Source organism: Phalacrocorax aristotelis, chromosome 2 (genome assembly GCF_949628215.1).
Source record: "Phalacrocorax aristotelis chromosome 2, bGulAri2.1, whole genome shotgun sequence".
Classification (NCBI taxonomy): domain Eukaryota; kingdom Metazoa; phylum Chordata; class Aves; order Suliformes; family Phalacrocoracidae; genus Phalacrocorax; species Phalacrocorax aristotelis.
Window position 1 is genome coordinate 67,457,958 of NC_134277.1, and position 21,515 is coordinate 67,479,472.

At 37.3% G+C, this 21,515-nt stretch overlaps 1 protein-coding gene across 9 annotated transcripts in view; it reads right to left on the minus strand.

Moving 5' to 3' along the window:
* CDKAL1 (CDKAL1 threonylcarbamoyladenosine tRNA methylthiotransferase) overlaps nt 1-21,515 on the minus strand; it is a 421,562-nt gene that overhangs the window by 16,310 nt on the left and 383,737 nt on the right. For all 9 annotated transcript variants that reach the window (XM_075083912.1, XM_075083908.1, XM_075083916.1 and 6 more), the window contains 2 exons: nt 11,977-12,060; nt 8,535-8,699 (listed from right to left, as the gene is read on the minus strand). In XM_075083912.1, the coding sequence (XP_074940013.1) occupies nt 8,535-8,699; nt 11,977-12,060 (249 nt within the window). The remainder of the gene's footprint in view (nt 1-8,534; nt 8,700-11,976; nt 12,061-21,515) is intronic.

Sequence of the window (21,515 nt, forward strand, 5' to 3'; positions counted from 1 at the left end):
ATGTTACTGTCAAGTATATTAAAAATACAAACGTAAAACACCATATCCAAATATTATCAAAGTCTGAGTAAGAAACTATGATTATGAATGGGTAACGGTATTCTACTATGACTCACAATTAATCCTAATATTGCTTGATCAGTTCAACACTTCTAAGATTTGTCAGAATTTAAAAAAATGCTATTTGCAAAATTTATATCTTACTAAATTCTCATTATCATAAAAAAGAATCAACAAGAACACAATAGGTGATTTTTAGACTATTACAAAACCATTAATCTACTGAGAATCTAATAAAAATTTTTGAAACTGTAATAATATTAAAGGGTACAGAACACCCTAGTTTGCCTTTAATGTGGTTTGATAATTTCTTTGAAATGAGATAGACCTTTTAAACGGTTTTAAGTTAAAAATTAGCTTAATCTCATGACTCTGACTTTTATTTGCCTTCAAACCAATCTCAAAGCTAATGAACTCTCTTACTTTGGTGGTTTTGGCAAGAAATAAATTTTTAAGAGGCAGAAGTTCAACATTCCAATACCTTGTATGCGTAAAATAAAACCTCCTACTGGCCTTTCATTTGGTGATGGGGAAAGCTGTATCAGCCTTCTAAACCTCTATTTCCTCTCAGAAGCTCCACCTGCCTTTTTCATGCTGTCCCATTTAAATATTCGTGTAGAAAGACTACTATAATTACAGCTTCAGTAGAGGAGGAACAGGCAGAAAAATCATCCATCCAAAACATATATCTCATGCCTCTGACTGTGTGTTTGCTAGCAGGGAAAGGAGAGAGACAGAATGAATGGAGAGTGTAATACTGCCTACGTGAGCTTTTTGGTGATCTAAAGAGTAGTAATAAAAAGGAAAGGGGTAACTAAATACTACAAGCAAAGATACAATGTATACATGGGCTGAATATCCTCACCCACCTTTGTACTGAACTCTACTTTTATAAGTCAAACCTATAATGACTTTTGCTGGCACAATGAGCTGGAAATAGATAACCTCCAAAACAGCAGAAAAACTGGGAAAAGTTGTGGCTGCTCTGTTTTTTTTTCCTGAAAGCCAATTAAAACTTAGTAAATTTATAACCTGGTATGTTAAATAATAGAGCATTACTAAAAACAAATGCCTTTTGATTCTTTCCAAAGAGTCTGTTAAAGCTCTGACTGAAAAAAAAAAATTTTTCAAATGAACCCCTAAATATCACAGGGAGTGTCAAGTAGTTAAAATTACCATGGCTACGCACTTCCTGTTTGTCCCTATGCCAAGGAAGAGCAGAACCCACCCACTCATCCCGTAGTGCAGCATCAGCAGGTCAAGTACCAGAAACAATACACAAAAATGGCAGAACTATTTTAGCACTTGGAGTTTTACTTCTGGAGGCAGAAGGGGTAGAAAGTTTCTGTTTAACCTCCTCTCACTCTCCAGAAAATTACTTAAGAGTTGAATCATCCCAGTCTTTACTATTTCCATTTATTGCATGCACTGCACTGCACAGGATTAACATAATTACATAATTTAAATTGATTAGACAGTGACATTCAGCCAGATAACACTGTCTGTTGAGGAAATGAAAAGTAAATAAAGTTCACCTCATTTTCACCTGAAATGGACTCAGAGCATTTGTTTGAAAAGGGGCTATGTCATACGTGTTGTTTCAGCTGAGCTTTGATCACTGTAGTTGAAATTCAGCCCTGCCGAGGGATGGGCAGAAAGACAACATGCCCATTAAAGACCTCAGGATAAAACTACTTGGTGATGGTCTGATGCTGGCTTTTAACCCTCTATGCGGTCCAGAGAAATGTTTTGGATCAATGAACTACCTTCTTTTCCAGTTTGCTAGTCATCAAATAATTGCTGGCTAAATTGCAATGTTCATAGATTTACAGAAGATAAGGCTGGAAACAAACTTAAGAGGTCACCTAGCCCATACCCATGACCCAGTGCAGCTGGCCTACATCTCAAGCATTTCTCACAGATATTTGCATGTTCCTAAAGCATGTTACTAAAGACCAGCATTGATTAAAATTCCCCAAGCACTACAGGCAAACCAATCCGGTGCTCACCTAAAGCCAGCAAGAAAAATCTGTTCTGCCCGTAAGAAGGAATCCATCCTGAATTTCCAATCCTACGCTGAGAAATGTTGGGCTTTCAAGTAGAAGAAAAATTCAAATCAACTCAAATCCCCAAGCAAACAAAGCCAACATGGTGCGCAGATAACATGTAGATCATGAAAATCAGCATCTAAGGAACAGCATGTTTGCCATTTTTTCAGGGAGAATTGAGACTTTTGAAGGTCCTTTTTAAAAACATTCATAGATGGCATTGAGCTCCACTCTTAGAAAGGAAATTTCTCTTTTCTTACATTAACTTTACAGTGACCTTAGTGAAATAACTGGAGAAAACATAAGAAAAAAAGATTAATTAAGAAAGATTTAACACCATCTTATATGACCTCTATTTACAACCAGCAAAGAACATGAGTAACACATTAAATAAAACAGATTAATACATGCAAAAGCACTAAATATTTGTATGCCTCACACTACAATCAGTTTCAGAGAAAGAGGGAGAGAGAGCAACCGGGCCAACAAAAGGTACATTCCTAATAATGCAAGAGCACCAAATATTGCACCATATTTTCATGAAATATTACCTGAAAACTATTTTACACAGAAAATGTTCCTTTTTGTGTCAGTATATTTATCTTAAATAGAGACTTCCCCACATATTTCTCAAACTACCCCTTGGACTTTGTGATGCAAAGGTCCCTTTGCAAAGTAGCTTTCCAAGAGAGGTAAAAGGTGTATTTTATTTTACTTTTTCATTTTTGGAAATTCTGATCTTTCATTAGCATTTCTCAGACTTCCTTTAGTTTCTGCTTCTCTAATTTTAGGAATGATTCCTCTCCTTGCACCTCTATACCATTTTTCAAATCTCTAAATCTTTAGTTCCTGTTCAGGAATGAAGTTTTCCACCGCCTTGAAACTCCACTGTATATAAAAGCTGGGCTTAATAATTACTTCAGTTTTATGCATGTCTTCCACAATTCGTTCCAAACCCTTGAAGGAAGTTTCCAATACAGAAATCTCAATTCTGCCATGATTTGTTTCATTCCTGTTCTAGCAGAAGGTACCTTCTTCCCCTTTCTCCATCTTATTCTGCCTGCAAGTGAAGCACCCTTTCTACCTGAGATCAGAGAGTTCCCTTTAAGCTATGCTTTGTTGATTTTTCTTTCTGTCAGGCTATAAAAAAGGGTTTGATACATACGTCTTTCCTGTTCCCTAACATCAGAAGAAGCCTGGGTAATGTTTAGAGGTCATCTTTTGCTAAAGTAACTAGAAAATACTTGTGGCTAACCGGGAGACCAGGAACATAAAGCTTCTTCAGTAGTACACAGAAATACAATGCCACAATAACCTACTGCAAAACATGAAGGCAGGACAGAGAGAAACAGGAACAAGGAGACTGATGAAGCAATTGCTTGCTAACTGAAAATCAGTGGCTCACTCCTCATTTCCTCCAAAGATCCCAATGACTCGAATAAGTCTTAGCTTAACGGGCCAGCTGTGGATATTACCATGGCCCGGGAGCCATAGAGATATGCACCAAGATCCCAGACTCACAAAACGAGATATTGCAAATGGGGACTGCCAGCAGGAGTCGTTCGCAGGGGATGTGTTAGACGTGGAGAATGTTATCACATAAACCAAAGGAAAACAGATAACAGATAACAGAGAAAGATGCACCTACATTTGTTTGAAAAGAGAGTCAGTTGTAGATGCGTTATAGAAACAGGAATTCTGAACATAAAATAATCATATCTACATAACTAAATAGCATGTTAAAATTGTTTTTTTTCATGCTTTACTTTTCCATCTGACTAAAATTTCCCACGAAAGGCCCTCAGACTTATAAGGCTTTGATTTTGGCAATGCATTGCAATTCTGGCAAGTAGCCAGCTTTATATTTTTATCCCTCAGTCCTTGGGTCTCTTCTTCATATATTTCTCATCTTGCAATATTTTTTCTCCTCCAGTCACAGCACATATGTAAACAACTGGAATTATTTTTGGAGTACAGAAGCATAACATACTCTATTTCCATTTCTAACAAGTTATCATTATCTTGAAGATTCTTATTTTTTTTTCAATTATTAGGTTTGGGAAAACATTTGCCTGTGAACAGGTTATATTTATTAAGTATTTTACTTTATGCTGCTGAGAAACTGTCAAGATCCCTAAACATGGCCAAATAACATTAATAAAAATATTAAAATGTTATTTTAAAATTATACAACGTTCAGACCATTGACACACACTTCTGACTTTTCAAAAATCTTTATTATCCAGTGACAACGTACTCAGTACTATGTGCATTGCAAACCCACCTCCAAAATCTCAAAGACTAGTCTACCAGAGCACTGAAGAAATAGCAGACACACCAAACTGCTTGACTGAATCTCAAAATGCTGAAGTACATCGTTAATGCTTTGCCAGCTCCAGGCCTACCTCAGAGAAAGGATATCACGTCTGCAGCATTTACATCTTGTTTTTTTCCCGTGAAACTTAGAACTAATTCTTGATCAAAGTTTTGAAATATTTATTCACTGTTATTTGTAACTGCAGTTGGTAACTCATGACATGCTTGTTCTGCCTGAATGATAATTTTTATTGTTACCGTCAATACTTTTTAATGCCCAGTCAACATATATCCTGTTAGATTCACTAGAACCGAACATAAAAATGCCTTTACGCATGTGTTCATGCATTACTGATTTCAGTTTTCACCTATATAACCTCTGCGATATACCTTGTAAACATTGTTCTATTACTGAATTAGCAACTGCGCATTTTAAACCCAAATAAATCTACAGTAGGTTTAAATTTCTGAGTTAATTGAAATTCCCAAATGTATTTGCCCCCCAAAATAGCCCTCTTGTAAAACTGTGTAACTTGGAGATGTTATGCACTTTCGAGTGGCTTTTGTAAAAAATTCATGCCGGACTTAAAAAAACAACCTGGCAAACACCTGTGCATTTTAACGCCTAATATGTCCTCTAAAATCAGTAAGCCTGATCACTTTGACAGCTTTTGAACCTGAGCTGCTGATTCCAACATTCCTCTGTCCTTCATGTCCCAGCTGCTGTCACAGAGCCTAACGTTATTGAATGTCGAGACCTTATTCTAAGCCCATCTACTTAGCCACAGTTTTTCCCTTAGAGAATATAATAACTGCTAAGAAATTCTACATCATTAATACATTAATGGAAATACATATTAGGTGTGTTTTTCATATATTGAAAAAGCGTGATAAAAAGATACGCTAGAAATATATTGAATTAATTCTATCAATATTTGTCTGCTGCTTATTTGGCACAGATGTAAAATGCGTGAATATTTTATGGAGTCTATAAATTGTCCTCTGTGTGACATTTTGCATTTCCTCTTTTCCAGCCAAATCTGTTGATTCCCGTTGGTGACCTACTTGTTTTTCTTTGGACCAATTTGTCACCCCAGACATGCAGTGAAAAGAGCAAGAAAAAGGCCTACAGTTGCTCCTTCAAACACACCATGTTGCTTGTGGTGCTCCCTCTGAACTCATCAGAAAATATTACTGAGGGACATGTAGCAGATGAGAAAGAGAGAACGGAATTGCAGATAAGCTCTGGTCCTTTGGAGGTATTCCTCATCACAGCATTTATACAAGTTTCTTCTTTCTCAAGGATGGGTTTGTGGCTTCCTTTGACATCCTCACATTACGTATTTTGAAACATCTTTTATTGTGCCCTATGGAAGCTAATGAAAATACTGTTAATAATAGCAAGTGATGCCTAGCATACACTACAAAAATAGCATCTTTTTAACTGCTGCAGACTGTCTACTACTATGTTACAGACCTGACTCGGCAATCTACCCCTCCTCTTGCACAACGTGCTGCACTGAAAGGTGTGTGCTGCAGCCCCAGTAATTTACACGGTCATTAAGAAAGAGCCAAGTGCTTTGTTGAATGGAAAAGGACTGAAGCATATAAATGTTTTACTGCAGCACAGCCCATTATCACATTCTTTTGATCTACATTTTAATTCTTCTCTGTGTGCTTCTCTGAACTAGATCTCATCATGGACCAGCAAACATAAAGGAGATGAGAGCAAGTCATACCACTGACAGGGTGAGACTAGGGGTCCGCTAGAGTCTTACTGAGCACTTCAGATAGTACAGCAGCTACAGGATGCTGGTCGGTGCCTAAAAGAGCTTCTGCCCAGAGGACAGCCGTGCTGAGCAACAGAAAAGTGCCTGATCTTAAAAGGGCCGCCTGGCACACGGCTATGCATCCTTTCGAACCTGGGAATGTAAATCAGGCCCTAATTCTTGCTCATTTGTGTGCAAATTGGGAAGGAGAAAGTGAAAGGGCGACATATGTTTTCATTTTAGCTTTGAGAACCTATTTTAGGTAACTCTTCTCTCCATTACATTTTTTGATAGCTTGACTTGAAATAAAAGTTATCCAAGGTTTTACTTCAGCTTGCTGCCCTTTTGAAAATCTGGCGGAGACCCTTGGGGTCTTGTTGAAGATCCACGATCTCTGGCTACTTTTGAGGGATTACCTGAATACATACTTTCTGAGTTGTTTCCCTTTTTCCTCAACCTGCCATCTGTGCACATAACAAGCTATATAAAGGGTCATATGACATATGTCACCCCTCTTATCTTGCTTATAAGCATCTTAGGTTAGAATTACATGTCTCGAGTGCATCTAGCAGGAAACGTTTCCCAGCAGTCCAACCATACAGAACAACATAAACAGCATCTTTCAGCCAGCCAAAAACCAATGGTGACTTTTGTGACAAACTGACTTCTTTCCCTGGGAACGTAAAGAAAGTTCCTGATAGGCCATTTACATATGACTTGTCAGGAGAAACTTCCCACTAACGATTTCAGTTCACGTTCTACAGATTATACATCGGCCAAGCGTGATTAAAAGCTTTCAGCTGTAGCTTCCCTGTACAAAAGATGTCCCATTTACTGAAGAATTGAGATTCTATTTTTTCCCAGAAAGTGTAAGTTCCTAACACGTCCAGTGGACCGCACATAAATAAGATACTCCCTTGATGGAGCACTGGCAGCCACAAAAGGTAAGAGCAGCAATTTGCCTTATCATTCGCTTGCTGTAGCCATTTATTTGGGCATTCCAGGTATCGTTCATATCTACTCAAAGAGCAGAAGCAGATCTATACATCTCAATGAGTAGTTATAGAAATCATCAGTATTCTCAATTTTAATATTTTTCTTTCTCATTTTTAACATAAAATTTCGGTCAACAGTCTGCTTGCTTGTTCCCATGCTACAAGCTTCTGGCAGCACGTACTCAGTTTAATGACAGACTTGATTCTGTTCCAGCAGATTATTAAAAAGAATGTTCTTGTGAAAAAATCAGATGCATTTAAATAGCTGCATAGTCCAATCAGACAATTTGAGGGTTTTAGCTGGTTTTGCCTCTTACAGACCCTTATCAGGCCAATATACACATACACACTATTCAAAGGAGAGTTTAGCAACGTGTTTGTGCTTAAGTTTCATGATCTGCCAAACACATTACAGTAGGTGCATTGTTGTTGCTCTTTGTTTCCTTAGCCAGGTTTATTCAAGAGACCGAGTAGCTTAGCTTAACACTAATCATATAAGGCATGCACTGATTATTTCTTTTAAATATGACTACTTAGAACTTTAACAAGGATGCATATATACTTTAATACTTGTCAAGAATTTACTGTAAAAGCAGCAAGGTGGCTGAAAAACTGCCAATTATCCTTCTTCCATGTGCTAAATTATTGCTACATATTTTTGGAGATCCTAACAACAGTGCTGGAGAAAGGACATCAAATGATGCTTAGAAATGTGATACACATTTTCATTTCACACTCCATCAGTTTTTGCAACTAGAGCTCCATGAAATGTATGAGAATACTTGGCGAACAGCCATATCTACCGAGGTGTAAAATAAGGATCAGATCTCTTTTAAAAAAAGAGTTTCATTTTCTTTACATGACTAAATCAGATGTTGACCTTCTTCCAAAATATATTGTAAATATTCTATACCTTTACCCATCAATTAAGTTTGAATCTCGCAACCAAATTTTGATCTAACAGACATGTAATCAATACACACTTTTAAAAAGTTTTGTAATGCAAAATAAACAGATTCATCCTTCCACTAAACTAGAACTGAAATACTTCAAATTATATAATCACTGGTGTGAAATCTTTTCAATTCTAATATGTTCTTTCCTCATCTTACACCCTGGAACAAGAAACAAACCTATTATTGCCTTTACAGTCAGCAGAGTAAAGCTATGGGCATCAGCAAATACATCTTCTAAATTCAGATTTCAATCTGTCAGGGAAGATTAAAGCTTCATGCATAGATAAAAGGGAAACTATAAAATGATAACAGATACATAGCATGGAATCATTATGCTTGAACAGCTGCTGTTTCACCAGTGTAGTAAAGCAGAAAATGTCTTTTACTCACCTCTGTTAAACCAGAAACTTCTCCTTTTGCTAACGGTCTGGTGATGGATGCAGTGTAAACTCTGGCATCTGACACTGGTTGCCCCTTCATAAAATGTTTCCCAGCTTCATAAATATTCACTTCTACCATCTTACCCATTAACAGAGGATCCTTTGGCACAAGAACCTTTCAAATAAAGATAAAGACATAGTTACTAAATACCACAAAGGACATCAGTGTCTCCAGCTTCACTCAGAAAACAGATTTTTGATAAACATCAGAACAAATCCTAAAACTTTATAGTTTTAGTCATCAGCATACACTATAGCCCTAACACATTTGACCAGTAACGTCTGCAGCTTGCATTCTTCAAGAGCTTTGCAGTCTTAGCTCAGCTTTTTTCAACTCCAACTGATTCCGTGATTCCTGTTGTTTAATTGATGAGAAAGTTGGGCCTGAGTTGCAACATTTGAATCCAGCCCCAATCAGTTCCCAAGGGCACCTGCATTACACAGTTCTAATAGACTGCTGTAAAGCTTCCTACTGTCATATCTATCTCATGGTACTGTTACAGAAAAGAAAATGGTTTTGAGTCTGTAAATGCTTCAGGACAGAAATTATGCCCTTGTTTCTGTTTGCACAACCCCTTATTTTGATTGTGCAGGTCCTTTGCAGGTGAGATGCATGATTGGCAATGAATGCCTGTAAAAATGGATGAGTGTGCTTCTTGGGTCAGCAACTAATGCTACCCTTTCCTGAACTTGCACAACCATGTTATTAGACAGTCCCATAAGGACATCACAAAAAAGACACCACATAACAGATGTTCCTAGGTCATGCATGTTACAAAAGAAAGACCCCAGCATACAGGAGCAACACTTTTTGCTGGCAGAGCAAATGGCATAGAAAGGAGAAGCAGCTAAAAAAAAGCAAAGCAGAATAATTACCTGATTAAACAACAGAAAAATGAATCACAGGGACTTATTTATTCACATTTACTTGAAGCTCATCCATACACAAATGCAAGCTTTTCAAAGGTGATGAGCACATAGGTATATCTTGATTTCTGGATGCTGAAATGGAAACGCTTTAAAATGGCTTGATTTTTAGACAACATGTGCAGAGCATTTTCAGATGAAAACTCTGTCCCAACCACACTTGGAGAGCATTTTGTTGCCAAACAGTGTCTCTCCGCTTTGACCTATCAAAAGAATTGGTTGTCCCACTTGGAGGAAATAATCACCAGCAGTTTCACTTTTTCCCTGAAGGCTCGAAGTGTTCATGATGGTAGGAGTTTCCAGATCCTAGGATTCTGCTAAGCATCTTTCAAGAAAGACAGGCATCTTTGCCTTTCAGAGATGGACAAGCTGAGACTAACTGGAACTAAGATGCGAACACAGAACCAAGATCCTAATGCTGAGACAGTATTACAACACGACTAGATCACAATTCTTCCGACATAATTAATCTTGGGCAAATTTAAATCAAAGGAAAATCAGGTAGCTAAGTATTACTGTGCCCGTGTCCTCTGTAAATCTTGGTATCTCCAAATGCAAAATGGCAGTAACTAAATATAAGTCCTCAGGCACAGACATGGGCAAACGACTACTACTTCAGAAAAAGAAACGTGTTAAATGACAATATCTGGGAGGTACTCTAAACAACCAAGCAGCCAGGCTTGGCGTACAGTCATATATTTTTCCGATATAAGTATTTGTTAGGAAAAAATCCCCAACCGTATTTTTAAGAAACAAAATTATACCAAGAGAAACACTCACCTTGACTTGACTGTTGTTCTGGTAAAGTACCCTCTGGTCAGTTTTAGACTACTTTGTCCAATGAACTACTTTAAACTGCACCACCAAAGCCTCCAGTTCTACCAGGAAGTCTGTCAGTGTAGCTCTACCCATGTGGCTCTAATAGCAAACTCCTTTAATAGGAGCTTTGTGAAGAAAGAATAGGCTTGATAACTGTTTGAGTTAACAGAACATTACACCAGGACTCTGAGCTTCAGCTTCCAAAGTATAATACGATATTTAGTGACTCAAGAGTGGTTTTCAATTTACTCTCATTAAATTTACTGCTCCTGAAGTTAGTCACTAGCACTGAGTCTTGTGCTTACCTGGGCAAACAGTAGGATATTACCCTTGTCAAACATACCACACATAAGATTTTAGGGAAAAGACATACATTTTAATAATGGGAAGTATTTCTTCCATAATAAAATTTAAAATTACTCCCCATGTTATTATTTGTATTTCATGTATGCTTTACCAGTCCCAATCAGAAGCTCTATTAGATGCTTTACAAACACCCCATAAAACATCAACACTTTTTTTTGCACATAACTGCTTTTCCTTTAATTAATGAAACTTTCATAAAACAAGCATTGAACACTAAAAAGCCCCAAGCAATTTCTTTCTAATCTCTATATAGAAAACCATGTTCCTTAAATCTGACTGATAAGGTACAAAAGCAAGGAACAGCGATAGGTAACACTTAGAAAGAGGTTAGAGATGTAACAAAAAAAGAGACTTATAAAAAAAAGAAGAAACTGAGGAAAAAATAATCAGCGAACCAGTTATCTAATAGAAACCGATATGTCAAGAGCAGTAGTATTACCTACTACTAAGCAGAAATAAGTAAATAAATGCTGGGACATAACGCAGAACCAGAAGAAAGCACTATTGGTGACTATGTAAGCACAGCCATCATCAGGTTCAGACAACTGAATACCTAAAGGCAGCAAAAGAAAACTGTAGACAACACAGTGCAAGAAAATGGAGAGAAAGCTAAAGGCAAAACCAGAATAAAATCATGATGATTCAGAAAAGCCAATTTTACTGGTTTTCAGGAAGCCATCTGCATTTGAGCAAAAATAATAGTTTTATGAAATAGATGCTGTATTTCCTTCCTAGCTCAAAGTTAATGCTTCTGTGTGGACAGAATTAATTTACAGAAAGTCAATAGAAGGAAATACAACGTATCAGGCTGAGTGTTAATCTAAAGAAGTTTCTGACCCTTCCTATTGTTTGATTTTTTTTTTTTTAAATTACATTGTCTGAAAGGATTTTCTGAAAGATGTGTGGAAATTCTAAACATTCAACTATTCAGAAATCAAAGCTTTGGAAACACAGAAGTTAAAATTACTGCAATAATTAACAGCTTCTTAAACCATTCAAATAATGTTATTTGGATATAAAGCATGTAACCTCCTCATATTGTATACTCAAAGAGCCATTGTGTATTTCTTAACATAATTTCAGGTGAATTGTATTTACAACACAGAAACAAAATAGCTCATAAAGAAGTCTTGATGGTCACATGGGGTCTTGAAGAGGTCCTTTCCTGGAAAATGTTCCTATCTCTTTACTTGTTTTTTGCACTGTGGCACACTGTGTTGCTGAGATTATGAGAAAGCAAAGATAAAACAAGAAGATTTATTTTGTTTATTTAACCATACCTGCTCATAGAAAGGATTGTGAGCAACATAGTAATTGGAATCAAAGGATTCTTCTGTTACCAGAACTCTCTGCCTCTCACCAACCTGGAAAACAAAAGACAAGAGAGATGACTTAGGAAAGAAAAATAACGAATTACACTCAGAAGAGAGCTGCAACTGTAAACAAACACTCTTGGCAGAAATAATCAAATTCTCTGAGGAAATTCTATGTCAGCAAGAAAGTGGGGCTGAGAAAGCCCTAGTTCAAACTGTCTAAAACTTACAGGGTTAAAAGTCAGAACTGAGGGCTAGAACTGTGGCATTGTAATGGCTTAACATGAAAATCCAGTTCAGAAATATAAACTGATTTTTACTTATTAACACAATAACAAATAATAATGCCAGATGTGCACAGAGTCCGGTACTGTTTCATCCAACTAATGAAAAAAATCCCCTTCAGCATGAAATTTTGCAATCAATCACAAAAAGGGTAACACCTTCCCCGCCCCAACAGCCCTATGACAAATAAAACAATTAGGAGCATCTGAGAGAAGCAGGGAACTGGAGGACGCCGCACAACTTCTAGATGCCATCAAGCTCATCTATTTGCCTTCTTTTTCTTCAAAAAGCCACACTTGTTATTTGCAATGATAGGGCATCTCTTTTTCCCTTCTTGGTGACTTCACTAAGCTGCACTCATGAGATCACATTGATTTCTGTGACAGTGGAGCCAACACCGCATATTACAAAGACTCTGAAAAAGATTTTTTAACAACTCACAGACACAGCAATATTAAAGGCCAAATAAACACTGGGCTAAAAATCCCAGTGTATCAGTTATACCTCCCAACTTCCAAATGCACTAACACAGTTTAAAAAAAGCACCAATTTTACAATTAGTTAAAGGGAAGACCCCAAGACAAATCAGTTGCTTTTAGTTGCCAAGTAGATATTAAAAAAATCTGACTTTCTCCAAAATCGCCGCGTAATATCTTTTGATTTTGTCTATTATTGAATTGTGTAATGAAGTTCATAGTGTAATTTCTGCAAACCTTGGAGGACATTTAGCTCACATTTTTAGTCTGAGCCCGTCTCTATTTTTTTTTCAGCTGAAAGTCCCCTGGATTCTTTCCAAACTATTTGACAAATGTATTCTGCAGATTACAACTGTCTAGCAAGTTAAATTTACTCACTGCTTTTATTGCTGACACTATTTTGAGAATCAAAAATGGTTTCACATTTTACTCCAAACTTTTAACATCTGTGAACAAAGCTGCATTCCAGACCTTCCCCCCTCCATTAGGGACTTCCACCAGCTCCTAGTGGCAACTGTTATGTAGAAGTTTTTAAGGTCCATCATAAGGTCCGTGTGAATTAGCAAGAAGATGCAGATCAGATGATAATGTTGTGATTCTTTAGGGTACAAGCAGTAAAAGAGAAGATTTGCTCCACCAGTCAATGGCAGAAAGAAGAACATGGAGAAATAAGAACAGCAATATCACATCCACATTACAGCGCGTGCATACACACACACGCGCGCAACACGTACATAGCTCTCCACTTGCCAAACAGAAAGACTTCATGCAATAACTCTTGCCTCCCCTGTGTACATACCTGGAGTATTCCCACAGTAAACCTTGGAGAGCAGGGAGACAGTGAGCACCCAGCTCACCTTCCCAAAGACAGTTTGAGTTAATTCCCCAGGATCACAAGCGTGGGGTACACAGCAGAAGGGGCACAAGCCCTGAGTTACAGACCCAGTAACAGAATCCTAATGATAGAAAAGATGTATATTTTTGCATACTTTTAATAGGTGTTTAAGAGTTGGTTATAGCACATTTAAAATTTCCATTCATTTTCCTCTGGGAAGACTGCAATTACAAATAATGACAGATATAACACAAGTAACCTAAATCCAGTGTCACTGTTTACCATTCCCCTAAACAGTAACGTGTTTTTTTCTTTCAATAAAACAGTTATTAAATTCAAATCCCCAGAGGAGTTTTGCAAATACGTCAAGAAGGCACTAGGGATAACTATGCCAGTAATAAGATTACAGGGAACATTTCTCCTGAAAGGACAGGTTTTGTCGTTTCTATAATATTTGAGACGATAGCTTTTAAAATCACAACCCAGTATCTGCCATAGCACTACAGCACCAAAGTCTCAGATGTCACGCAATATTATGAAAAAGAGGATGATGAAATGTTAGATAAGCAACACTCACCCTTGGGAAAACATGCTACCACTGAAAAGCACCAAGGCCAATCACCAAGTCAAGTCCAATGTATTCATTATTTACCATATCAATACCATAACTTAGCAAAACCAGCTCAAAGCAATACTGGTTCTGTAACTCATTTCACCAGTGTCTTGCAGTTCCCTGCTTCTCACTGGTTGTAATGTTCTGCCTTCATTGTCTCTATGAATACTGCCTGTGAGGTAGTCTAAGCGACGTGTGTTATCTTCATACTCTCAGATGACAGAATGGCAAGCATAATATGCAAATAAATAATAATAATAACAACAATAAAAATAATAATAGAAAAAAAAATAGGGAAGAAAAAAAGAACACCTATGTTTCACCATTTAATGTAAGCAGTGGTTTCTGCAGAGACACATTGCCGGTTTTTCTTATCTTTGCTTCCATGAGCAAAAAGAGTTCAGGCCTCCATGTCTCAGTGGGCCAGACAGTTTCTGGGCTCAGAATTTCTCACAAATGGAAGGAAAATCAGGAAGACTAAATTCATGACGTAGCATCAGAACTGCGTCATTAAAATTGAGTACCAGAGGTGCAGGACCCAAACAGCCTCTACCAATTTACAAAACATACATAGACACGCTCACAAGACTAAGTGGCATACTGTAAAGAGTACAGGTAAACCCAGTAATTGCTCACTTGCTCAAGTTACTGGATTTGTAGCCTTGGCCAAGGCTGAGCTCACAGAGACTGACAATATTCAGCTATTTGCAGACTCTTTTGCCATAACAACTGAAAAGGAAAATTCCATTTAATGAGTTAGACCATTGGGTATTCATGATCTACAAGACTAATTGGCTACATGCATTTGTAAGACAGAAAATTACTATCTATCCTGCATCCAAGTATAATTAAGAAGAAATGTAAGTACGCAGAATGCAGCTTTGGTATTGAAATTTGCTCAAGAACTGGAATATGTCATAATTTCTGCAATTATTCCCCTGGGATCTCGAAGTGCCTAAGTTTCACCTCTCTCAGAAATAATTTAAATATGCAGAAACCAGACACGGTATCTAATAACAGTCATAATTATAATAACCTTTGAAGATTTTTTTCAGGCATGTACCAGCAGAAGTAATTCAGTATCTTATTTTTATTCCTATTCTTTCATCTGCTTCCACAGGTATGCATGAGTTCCAGCTCTCAGGGAACTATAATTCTGACAAAGCATCTGGAACTGAGGAAACTCAGCCCTGGCATCTCAGTTTGGAAAGACTCCTATAGAACCAGTATCTTTTTTCTTTATTGAGGATAGCATGAAAATAATAATTAATGATAGCAAAAACCTTGCCTGGCAACCTCCCCCCTCCCAAGACAGACTGGTCACATCATTTGCACACGGAGAATTTTTTTTCACCGAAAATAACACAACAAGCGCTGCTGGTCCTATCACCTCCTACACTGCAACAGTTGCCAGATAGTTTGTAAATCTCAGAATTAGTAATCAAATTGCTTATAAACTTTTATTTAATTTCATTTATCCTACAGGAAATTCTGACATGATAATTCTATAACTTAGTTTTTCCTTTACCAAATACCATAAAAAGCAGTTTTTCCAGCTGGCTGATCTTCCAAAATGAGTGAACAGTAAGAAATGTCAAACAGCCTTCTCGGCTGCAGCCAAATTAGGTTTGTTTCTTAAACCAAAATGGACTTAATCACATAAAACACAAGGATGATTTTAAAATTCTACTGTAGTGTGGGCACAAAAGACTGGCCCTGTTTACATGCTTTGACAGAATATTGCTATGTCATGTCAACAATGGCTTGCTGTAATTATGCTCAGATAATATATGCTCCTCATCTTTTTAAGTTAATGAAAACGATAATTGTTCCAGTTTGATTCATTACTTATTATAGCCAGAGCATGTGGCACATGATCTTTCCCACCATTTTATTATTGATGTTTTATCTGAATTTTGCTAGTTTTGTTTTTAAGAGACTCTGGCTAAAAAAAATATAATAAATTGATAACCACTGTATTTCTATACTTTTCCCATAGAAGGCAGCACACTGCACATACAGCCATCTCCATGGATTCAGAGACAGTTGCCAAAGCCTCCTTTCAGGTTGAGTTCAAGTCACAGTGGAACTGATTACCAACTCTCCATTTGCGTTGAAGGAGGCTGGCTTGGATTCTGACCCCAAACGTAGTGGAGCATACTTAGTACAAATCTTGGAAGACACAGAAAAAGTTCCTTTCCTTTATTTGTTATTTAGATGCATCATAAAGCAGGAAATAAGAAATACACACTGCCACAATTTGTGTGTGTATGTTTTAGCAGATTATTCTGAGGTACAGAATATTTCTCGTAAACATGCATATTTTGACCTTTACTAAGTATAATAAATTTAGGCAAATGTAATTTAGAAAGTGTTCGTTCTACATCAGTTTTGGTGTACTTCTCTCGTGATTTTTTCAGTTGTGGTTTAATTCTTTAAAATAAATTTTAATAACTATGGAGAAGATGTGTCCTTCCCTATAAAGCAGAGAACAACTGCTGGACCTACTTTTTATGAATCACATTAATCTTTCTGTAATTAGAAGCCAAATTTATCAAAAATTATAATTAAGCATTCTTTAAGCCTTCTGTTTACGCATTGTAGGTGTTTTCTCCTCCTGACAGACAAGTCTAGGTGTGCCACAACCTCCCTGTAAAAAAGACAAAGTTTGTAGAAACTAATGACATGGTCCCATTTGGATGGTACCAGAACACATATCTTTTCCAAACTCCCCTTTGAACTGCTTTTTTCTTCTATTCAGCACTGCTCCTCCAACTTTTAGGGTGCATACCTATCTCCCTTTCTGAAGGTAGAACTGGGGACAAAGAATGAACTTGTCTCAGAGTTTTTCTACAAGAGTTATTAGGGTCTTAAATGTAGAGATTGGAAAGCAGTAACATTAGAACAGTTCGGCTGCTAAGCATGGCAATTTTTATGCCAGGATAAAAATACTCTTCTAGCATACAGCTACCACTTTACTAGGGCTTATGCTATCGCTGCTGTCCAATTCCACATGGGTAGGTGCCTCCTTTTTATTCTGTTATGTTTAGCCCATAACCCTGTACAGATATGCAGCCACAGAGTGACATTAATATTTAGAGTCCTGCATCTTTTATGTCATACAAGCATCAATCAGGTTGACCTTTACAGCATGTGTCTGGCCCGTTTTACACCTGAGGAAAGAAACAGAGAACCTAACCACTCCAGTGGTGCAGAGTAAGCAGCAGAGTTCATCACACAGATTTCATGTATTCCTACTTTCTCCTACCAAACCCAGACGATGCTGCCTCAGTCCTACGATGTCACTAATTAGCAAGGAAAACAAAATTCTCAATCTCTTACATAGATCACAAAGCTATGCATGAACTACAAATAAATCTGTTAAAAGCCAGTGGATATTACTGGTCCCACTACCTATATCAGACTTTTTTGTACTTATGTCCAGTGCGGCTAAATTTTCCCATTTCACACTTGCTATGAGTCAATGTTTTTCCCTTACTTACATCACTTAGTTTTTTTGCAGCCGTGGAAACAGCATCAGGTGGTCATCTTTGCATGTAGGAATGTACTTAGCTCTTAACTAGAGAACTCCAGAATATCAAGTGAAAAGCAGCCAATCAAGGTGTCTCATTTCACTGTCAACCAATACAGCTGATTTGTCAAACCACCATTATCAAACCGCCCATCTTCACACAAAGCTGCAGGAATTTTATTTTAAAAGGACTACATAAAATATATGATTTATAAAATAATATCTAAGGAAGCTGCCTTTTTTTGTTTTGTTTTGGGCACACATGCTTCAGACATACTGCTCCTTCCACAGCATCACTCAAGAATTCAGAATGGACACGGGCAACAGATGCCCACAGGACAAACTCTTTCAACCATTTTCCAGGCTGGCTTGAGGCTGTGCAAGCAGGAAGGAAGGACTAGGTATAAATTAAAGACAGCCAGGTCTAATAGTATTCAATCAGCATAAGAAAAAAGTGCCTCAGACCTTCAGCAGCAGGCAATGCAGCTCATTAAAAGGAAGTGAGCACCTTCTCTTTGGTCCCCTTATGAATTTGTTGGCTTAGCTATGGGGGAGGAAAGAGGTAGGGAGAGGAGGAGGCGAGAAATGGAAGTAGACTGCTTCTGCTTTCTTGGCCCATTGCTCACGCTTCAGGGTAAATAGATCCTTTCTATTACTGTGCACCTGCATCTGACTGCTTCATTTTGATTTGGTCTCCTGCTGTGAAAATGTAGCTTCTTCCAGCACATACAAACCCTGCCATGCAGCTCAGATGAAAATTATATTCAGAGATGTAAGCAGTGACCTAAAAATGACAACTGGTCCTCAACATATCTGATTCCTTTTAAATTCTGTAAGTTTGCATTTTGCTTGTCTCTCCTTCTCATTGCCTAGAAAAGGGGTAATAAAAGGAACATGTTGACACTGCCTAGAAAAGAGGTGACAAAAGGAGCTGTCATAATACCTTTCTAAATTTTACTAACTGTGTACAATATTATAAAAGGAAAATAAGTTTTCTGAAATGGGAAATATATATATTGCCTTTTAAAGCAGTCTCTATCGTTTGGACCTTTCTGTTATAAACCTGGGCTGAAGCAACAAAAGAATGAGGTAGCAGAACTGGGTTTTATTCTGGATCCAGCACAACGCTGCTAAGGGACTCTGGCTGTTTCCTTGTGCTCTCTGAACCCCTGTTTACACATGTGCAAAATCCAGTTCTGATTGTTACACAGCTCACAGAGTAGTGACCACAAAGCTGGGGAAGTTGCTATAGCAATATAAAATACTCTGTGCAGAACTGGTATTTGAAACTATCATGTAGCATGAGCACTCAAGCAACTGCCTTACGCAATACTGGCAAAAGCCTCTCCCCTCTTTTTTCAGATGATCTAACAAACCCCATAAAACTGTGGCAAAGATCTACAGAAGAAGTCTAAATGAAGAGATCAGTTCAAAACAGGAACAAGAAACCCCTGAGTAGGTAAAGTATCTTTAAGGTCTTCCTTTCATACCCATAACACTTCACAAACAAAACAAAACACTAGACAGTCTGCCCTTGAGGAAACTTGACATTTAAAATGTAAGTTAGAAAACTATACTATTAATGCTGATCTTCTAGAATGGAAGATGGAGTTTAGAGGAATCTTTTAAATATTTGCAACTTCCAGTCAATTTGGCAATCACGTGGATTCTGGTGGCATCAATAAACAAATATTTGGGTTCTTTAAATTTCATTTTGCCTTTTTTTTAGCAAGCTAAGCCTGTGTTGAAGTGAGGCTACCAAGCTTAAAAATATGATGGTCTTTGTTATGAATGGCCATCCCTTCAGCTTCTTCAGTGAAATTGTTTGCAATTGTTTAAGATTGGCTGTTTCTGTTGGAAGCAATTCCTTAAGATACACTGCATATTTCCAAGTGATTTAAGCACAATATGAAGTGGCAGTTGCTAAGGCAACAACGTGCAATTCCTGTTTAGGTGATCTCTTTTAACAGCTGCATAAGCCCAGACAAGTATCAGTTATATGAGAATTTATAAATCATCTTGGTAAATACCCTATCAAATAACTTCTCCAGAAATTACTTTAGGAACTTGCAATACCGATCTGTTTTCTCAGACTCAAGTCTTGCCTACCCTACAGAAAGAAAGCTGCTCACCAGTGGATGTAGCACAGACTGATGTAATGCTGTGTTCAGCACAGATTCAGCATCACCAGCTGTTGGACTTGCCAGTAATAATAAAAGACCCTAACATAAGCATAACTTCAGTAAATTGCAGGCAGAACTGCATGTTGCTTCCTCATAGACAGAATAAAGCAGGAAAAAGTTGGGAGTAAGTGAAAATATTGGATGCAAGAACACAGATGACAAAGTGAAGATAGCATTGAAAAAAACAACAATCAATACAGTCTTCCCCAATGTGACACCAGAATCCCCACAGTAAGACTGGCTGTTCTTAGAATACATCTATAGCCTGATACATTTTAATCAAATACACCAAAAAGACTGCTCCAAAAAGTTGGGCTTCTCTCCAAAATATCAGTATAATTTTTCTGCTCATCCTACAAATGAAGCCAATGTTCTCTGTTCGTCTCATCTGAGAACAAAGGAAGAGCAGATGGGATAAAACAGAAAAAGCAATGGACCAAAATGACCCCGTACACAATCCCAAACTCAACTCTTCCCCCAAATCGACTAAAAGCTGTATTAATATATTTAACAACACACAAAATATGTAACATAACATTGCTGTGGGTTAATTAACTTAGAATACAAAATGGTGGCACTAACTGAAAGAGTTAAAAAGAACAGTATAAATATGTATCAGCTTTCTTTTCAAAAGAACAAAAAAACTCCTTTTGCATACATGAATCACAGGCTACTAACAAAAGCATCTGAACATCCTCAGAAGCTGATAATGTTAATGAGGATAGGATAACGATATTATTTTCTTTTCGTTTGAAGGTAGCCAATATATGATCAAAAATTACACACTTCAGGGGTTTTCTTCAATCTAAGGCAAGGTAACACCCTAGAACTGCTGACACTTCTAGAGGCATAGTGCTGAATGACAAATAACATCAAGGGCTTACAGAGGGACCAAAGCGAGTGACTCATTAGAGAGTGATAAATGTAGTGTGACTTCACGTTGTTTAGAATTTAATAGTCATTACTGTCAAACTAGTTGTGATGCATTTTACTATTTTTAAACAGTATGCCAATTATTTGCCTATAAAAAAGGTAACCGAAAGAAGTACCTCTTGAGTAGCATACTAGAATAATAACTCTGACCAATTCTTTATTATCCATTAAAGGAAGTTAAGAGAGATCAGTTCAAGAAATTCGTTACATAAATCACTTCTGTTTTAGAAGAAAAAGAAAAAAATGACTATGAACTAAATTTTTCTTTACAATGCCTTTATAACCTACACAATTCTAACGCTAGGCATAAGGTTAGGACAGAAATCTCAGTTGTGTGCTGTTGTATATGCCTCAGCATACTACCTTTTTGCATGACATCAGAAACAAATAAGTCAAATTAAAGGCCTCAATCCTTTCTAAGTTCTCTTCAACACCTATACCTCTGTGTGCAAACTTCTCCCCTTTAAAAAAGTCCTTACTTAAAAACTGGAAGACACTAGGGGTTTCTACAGTCTTTCAGACTAAGCAGCAATATCCTATGTTGTAGTCAAATTTTAACAAGATTAAAAGTGAAGCAAGCTGTACAATTTAATTGCAAGTGAAATTAATTATTGAGATGGATCAGGAAGACACACCCTGCAATCGCTAA